Genomic DNA, 6,892 nt, shown 5'->3' on the forward strand with positions numbered 1-6,892 from the left:
ATTCAGCAATTTCTAAAAAGTTGACCACAAATTTCTATCTATTTTGGTCTTAACTTTCTTTTGAAAGGATTTTGAAAAGAAAACACATCATGGACCAGCTTCATTCACAGACACAAACAAATACATGAGCATATATTTATATATAAAATAAAAGGATAATTAGTTTTTATTGACCAAAAAAAAGGATAATAAGAAAAGATGGAATATGGGGAAGATGATTGTTGAAAATTTTTCAATAGATTAAGATGAAATACAACTGCCCATCTTCCCCGATATTGAATGTTGCAGGGAACTCTTTCGGATCAGAGTGCACTGAATGTAGCACTACGCCGATACACACAATCCCTGCTTGCTAAACTTTGATTATCTACTAACAAAAATTAAGCACACCAATCAAAAATCAAAATCAATGTTTTCATTCACACACTCATACACACACGAAAGCATAAAGACACAGCTGCGAGGGCCATGAGAAAGAAGCTCCGTGTGCACTGTGTTTATATAGGGGAAGAGACGTGAGCGAATCGCACTAGGGTTTTGGTGTTTTTTTACTAAAATACCCCTTTTAACAGATGGGTAATTGGGTATGAGAATCTGTGGCCCGTGGGTAGTGGGTAGTGACCCGATTCAAGCCCAATGCTCCAAATCTTACTAACTTACAGATGGGTAGTGGGTATGAGAATCTGTCACCCTAACTTATTTTTACTTCTAGTCTTCTTATATAGTTATATCTTGATAATTGAAAATTTGAAATAAAATTTGTGACCCGATAAAGATAAATTGCTTTTGGTCTAAACTCTAAACTATTGTAGATTTTCTACTTGAAGCATAAATTTAAATAAAAGAGGATTTAGATCAGAGCTCAGAAGATGAACAATAATGAACTAGATTAAGACTAAAATTGGGCTGGACTCAAATTGAGAGTTCCAAAACTTGGGCCAAGCATGACTTAGTCTCACTACCATGCTTTCCTTTTGTTTTGTTTTTCTTTCTAAAAATACAGAGAAATTTGTAGGCGTGACTGTAACTCCACCTATTGAGCTCATGTGGGGTTAGATTCAAATCAGTCCATGACATGTGGAAGCAACATATTCATAATGCAAGACCATTTCTTTTAGAATAGAGAAAATAATTTTTATCATATCATAACAAAGGTGAAATACTGAAATCCCAAGGGTATTCAAAACTTTAAAAATGCACACTTAATAGGAGGTGAGCAACCAGCTGGGTGAATAAATACACAACTTAAGAAAACAAGATAACTCTGGAGAAGTAAACAATCCTAGAGCACCAGTAGTCACTGCTGCTTTTGTCTCACTGGCTGCACATGGTTATTTTCAGCAGCAACTCCCAGTACCAGTTCAAGGCCATAGCAGGAAGAAGAAGATGCAAGCCCAAAATAAATAGAAATCCAAAATATGAAAACCATTATGTTGAGATTCCTACAGGCCCTGATCAATAAGGTAATCTCCCAACCTCTCCACAATCATATTACACTGTCCTGGTGTCACCGGCTCATCATATATACCGAAAATCATAGCCTGGCCGGTTTTCTTCACAGTAACCCCACCGGAGCCCTGCAGAAGAAATCAAATCAAATTAAGTAAACCCCATTACAACTTTGATAGACACAATCCACATTAACATATGGACCGATGCCACCTTAAATAGACAGCCAACAGAACATCAGAAAAGGCAAATCAGTGCAAATTATTAGGTGGTTGCAAGTGTGCACAGCTCTATCCAAAAAAAAAAAGGTGATGGACTTCATAAGGTCACAATCCTAATAAAACTTCATAAAGGAAAAAGCATATGCAATTTGGTATCCATGTGTTTATGTACTTTAGTATGTGTGCAACAGAGACTAATTAAAATGAGCAACCCAAAAGAAAATATAAAACAAAAATATTTAAGGTGGTCTTGAAGCTCTATCATTATTCCTTTAAGGACATACCATTTTCTAAAGCCCTACAATAAGCATCAAATCGGAAGGTAGAATGTTGACTTCAACAGGAACTTGAACCGATGAGTTTGATGGTTAACAATTTTAAAATGTAAAAAGGGTGAAACATGATGCCGCTACTTATGACATGGGTGCACGTATAAAACTTTACAGTCTTTATCGCATACTTTCATGAGTAAATCACATTTAATAATCCTGTGAGCTTGCCACAAGTGCAGAACCCAAGCTTGAACTGGCTTGTGAACTTCTCTCGTTTGGTTGATTGCTTTATGTATTGTATTAATATAAATATAATACACACATATAATAAAATCAAGCCAATGCCAATCAAGCTTGTCTGACAAGCATGCTTCGCTTGTGACTTGAGCTCAGCTGGTGAAGCTCAACAAGCCCTCTTTCTGTCAAGTCTCAAATCAAACTGGTTGATGAGTGGATCAATTCATTCATATCCTTATCTACTATGCTTGATTATAGAATGTTCACATGTCATGTCCACTTGTTATATGCAAAAAGTATGCCATGGAAGTAATTTCTTGAAAACATAGGATTCTTAATGTAAAGTCCTCTACTTTTATTGTTAAATTCAAAGGGAAAATTAAGTAAGTCCATAGAAATTTCACTAAATGTGTAAACTTGATCAGTAGTTTGAAAACAAAAAATCCAGGAAAAAAAGGGGAGAAGAATGAACATTACCAAAATCAAGAAAAACACTTTTCAAAAGGCAATTTCTCACAAACTCAGTTTTCAGTCAGAAACAAATGCATATGACATTGTAACAAACTGAGCCTATAGATATAAAACCTAAGCCTATAGATATAAAAAGAAGGCAAACAACATTATCAAAATGATCAATTATCATATGATGAAGCAATGAAGCAGCAGATGAGCAAAGCAAACAAACCTTCTTTCCACGAATTACAGCTCCACCCTCCCCCTGAATAACCATGTACTTTGTGCCACCAAGGTGTAGCCCAGTTGGAGCAAGAGACCCTGGCTCATCGAAATCTTTCATTATCGCCGTAATTTCTTCAGCCTTAAACTGCATTTAATAAGCAAATCAATCCCCCGCTCAATCATTACCACAGCTTAAATTAAAATGAACAAAATTCAGACAATTTTTTTGAATGTGCTTCTGATGCAAAATCCGATATTGTCTGTTTCCGAATTCCTAATTTCCTATCATATATTTATTAATTAATTAATTAAACATTTGAAGCCATTAACGGAAGCTCAAATACAAACATTTCAATAAGCAAAGCACAGATCCTTTGGAAAATATGAATCACAAATCGTATCGATCAATCACTTAAGAAAAAAATGAATCCTAACAAAATCTGAGCACAAGTGTTTAATTAGTATGAAATGCTTATACAAGTGCATTTGCAATTCATTTTCCGAGGAAACAAACAGATCCAAACTGCACAGATCTAGTAAACTGAATCAAATAATCACAAGAGAGTTGTAGAAGAACCTTAGGGAAGGTGGCGCTCTGGGCCCACACACTGCCGTCGTGGCCGACAATGGCCGCCGCGGTGAGGTGGTTGCCGTCGATGTCGCACATCAAGTGATCGTCGACGTAAGCCTGCCACGACATTTTCCTGATTCAATCCCGACCGTCGATTCGGATTTATGAATTTATTTTTTTTCTGATTTTCTTCTTCTAAGGTCTGTGTCTGACTGAACCTCTCTCTCTATATTTGGTTGTTCAAAGGCGAAAGGTATATATATTATATAATATGCATAATGTATATGGTGGGCCCGGTGAAGCGTTGTATGGGTGTTGGGTAGCTGATCTCCTCTCAGCCGTTGGATCTGGTCATGATTGAATGAGTGCCCTTCACGTTCAGCTTGTGCTCGCACCCGACTTGTCCGTACAGGTGTTCGAGAACTCCAGAGCTCATGTTTGGTCACGTGGGACCCACGTGAGTTCACTTGTCAATTCATAGTCACTGCCTTTTATTTTTATTTTTTATGATGCATAGCTACTACCATTAATTCATGATTATGATTCAAATTTGATAACTTGTTACCACATTAAATATGAATTAGAGCTAATTATGAATTTATGATTCAACTTAAATACTTAATTGTGTTTGAGAGAGAGAGAGAGAGAGATCATGCCCAAAATAATCTGACTTGTAGTAGTATGCATGTAAATTGTTAGTCCTTGATTGCTCCTAGTTTCCAACCTGTTAGAGAGTTTAAAAGCTAACCTTAATAATCGAAAAATGTGATATGAATCCGTAGTTAATTATGTAAATTATGTAAAGGTAGTTGGCACTTGGTAATGAAATTTCAAATCATATGCCCATTAAAAAGAAAGGACCAAGAGCATCTTCAATAGACTTTTTAAATGAATAATTCTTCATTTTTTTGAAGAGAAAACATTATTTTGGGCTGTAAAAGATTCTTCAAAATGAATCTTCAACTTAAAACTCAATTTCTCTCTTTTTAAATCTATGACCTCTATTCTCTCTTCAAATATTAATGACATTAAATTTTCTTTATAATTTCTATAAAATTTACATTCTCTCTCCTATAATAATAAATTTTAAGTTGCATAAATTAAATTTTCTTTTCTTTTGTTTGAATAATTTAATTTCAAAAAAATAATTAATGCATCGAAAAATTATAAATAATTAAAGTAAGAAGAATGTTTTGGAGAATAAAAAATTCAAGTAACAAATTTTACTCTTCAAATTGTCACATTGGTCAGTAAATCACAATTTAAAAAGTAAATTTACTAGAGTCTGTTGGAAATAATCTAACAAACCTAATCCTAACATGAATAGGAGGAGGGCAAAAACACACACCCACCCCATGTCGAATAAGCTTTAACTTTGACAATTATGATATTTTATGTATTTGGATCAAACATTATAACATAAAATTTTGTAATTTAACATACAAGCCTACAAGGTAACAATCAATAGGTCGATTGTCCATTTGATCTCGAATGGAAATAAGATGGGTTTGTCCATTTGTCTAAACTTAGGAAAATCAAGTTGTATAACAGTATAATAATGTGCCATCATATCAGGCGCGAAACCAAGATAGATTTCACAGCCAGTATAACATAGAAGATCCAATATTTCCTGTACGAACCTGATTATAATCATCATCACTAATCTCTTCTACTGCCTCATCTTCCTCTTCATCATTATCTTCATCCTTATCTTGACTTTCTTTTTCCGTTTCATCATTATTATTTTGGCCCTACAACCAAGGAGTAAAATTTCGGTTTCGAGGAAATTTTCGATGAAAATTTCGATGAAAATTTTCGCGGAAATTTCGATTAAAATTTCGATTTCGATAAAATTGGACAAAAACGACGAAAATTGCTATTAAAATATGGAAATTTTGAATGAAACTTGACCATATGTTTATTTAATATATTATCTACTACATTGATAAAAAAACATTGAAGAAATCAAATAATATAGTAGATTTCATGTGATATGTGATGAATATAATGCGCGCTGGAGACGATACCGTTAAAAAAATACTTCACTAATTAATAATTATATAATAAAATTACACGAATAAATCACCAATGTGGCAATGGAAAGTAGCAAGCTTACTCAAAGGGACTTGGAAATGGTCTTCGATAGTTAAATTAAGCCGAATTGGGTTAAAATAAAACCAATCCGATGGCAGCAGTGGCGATAACGGTTTACTTAAAATTTCAATTTTACAAATTATCATAATTGGAAAATCAAACATTAAGGAAATAAAACTTCATGATAAGGGGATAAATTTCTTTTTTATAATTTATGTTTACAACTAAACGAAACACCAAAATGACCAAATCAAACTCCAAATAAAATCTCAAACTTTTTTTTTTTTTTTTTTTCCAATTGACTAAAGACTCCAAATCTCAATCTATCTTAAAAAAAAAAAAAAAAAAAAAAAAATTTCTTTCCTTTTCTTTTCTTTTTTCTTTTTCTTTTTCTTTTTTTTCCTTTTTTTTTTTTTATTTCCTTTTCTTTTCTTTTCTTTTTTTTCCTTTTCCTTTCTTTTCTCTTCTTTTTTTTCTTTGCTTTTCCTCTCTTCCCCCGTGATTCACGCCTAGGCTACACACTCATTCTCTCTCTTCTTTCTCTTCTCTCTCTCTTTCTTTTTCTTTTTCTTCTTTTTCTTCTTTCCTTCTTCAGTTCAACTTCAACCTCCCTGCGCAGCCCGTGACTAACAGTTTGATCTCACCTCACCTCTTCCTTTTTTTCTTTTTTTTCTCTTTTCTTCTTCAGTTCTGATCTTCTCTTTCTCTCTCTCCTGATCCCTCACTCCCTCCTCCTCCGTTCTCTTCCCTCTGCTCCCTCTCCCTCCCCTTCCCGATCTCCCTCCTCGGATCTCTTCTCTCTCTCCTTCGACGGCGACGGCGGAGGCGGCGGCTCTGCCTCTTTCCCTCCGGTCTCAGCCTTCCCTCTCTCTCTCTGATCTGTACATCGAAAATTTCGGCGAAATTTTTCGAAATTAATTTGGTATGGTGTTAAAATTTCCATACCCCTAAAAAACGAAAATTTCGAAATTTTACTCCTTGCCTTTAGGCAAGGGGTGTAATTTCGATTTCGAGGAAATTTTCGATGGAAATTTCGACGAAAATTTTCGCGAAAATTTCGATTTCGATAAAATTAGACAAAAACGACGGAAATTACTATCAAAATACGGAAATTTTGAATGAAACTTGACCATATGTTTATTTAACATATTATCTACGTGTAGTAGATAAAAAATATTGAAGAAACCAAATTATATAGTAGCTTAGGTTTCATATGATATAAGGTGAATATAATGCGCGCTGGATGCAAATACTATTAGAAAAATGGGTCACTGATTAATAATTATATAAATAACACTTCATACCCTAAACCCTAAACTATATACCATATATCATGTAAGGCTATAGCCATCCATATACCCTATACCATG

The 6,892-nt window shown here is 34.2% G+C and overlaps 1 protein-coding gene and 1 non-coding gene across 2 annotated transcripts; both read right to left on the reverse strand.

Moving 5' to 3' along the window:
• Nucleotides 1–201: 201 nt before the first annotated feature.
• LOC147279359 (small nucleolar RNA snoR135) lies at nt 202–352 on the reverse strand. The gene has a single exon (XR_015123693.1). It is a non-coding gene; the product is annotated as a small nucleolar RNA snoR135 (small nucleolar RNA).
• Nucleotides 353–1,120: 768 nt separating this feature from the next.
• On the reverse strand, nt 1,121–3,677 carry LOC147279360 (profilin). The gene is made up of 3 exons (XM_086252718.1): nt 3,435–3,677; nt 2,865–3,002; nt 1,121–1,577 (listed from the first exon to the last, which is right to left on the reverse strand). Exons 1-3 carry the CDS (start codon nt 3,555–3,557, stop codon nt 1,443–1,445), a joined length of 396 nt encoding a protein of 131 aa, XP_086108844.1. The 5' UTR covers nt 3,558–3,677; the 3' UTR covers nt 1,121–1,442.
• Nucleotides 3,678–6,892: the final 3,215 nt, after the last annotated feature.

The sequence above is a fragment of the Dryas octopetala genome, chromosome 7, assembly GCF_963921425.1.
Source record: "Dryas octopetala chromosome 7, drDryOcto1.1, whole genome shotgun sequence".
In the NCBI taxonomy this organism is placed as follows: domain Eukaryota; kingdom Viridiplantae; phylum Streptophyta; class Magnoliopsida; order Rosales; family Rosaceae; genus Dryas; species Dryas octopetala.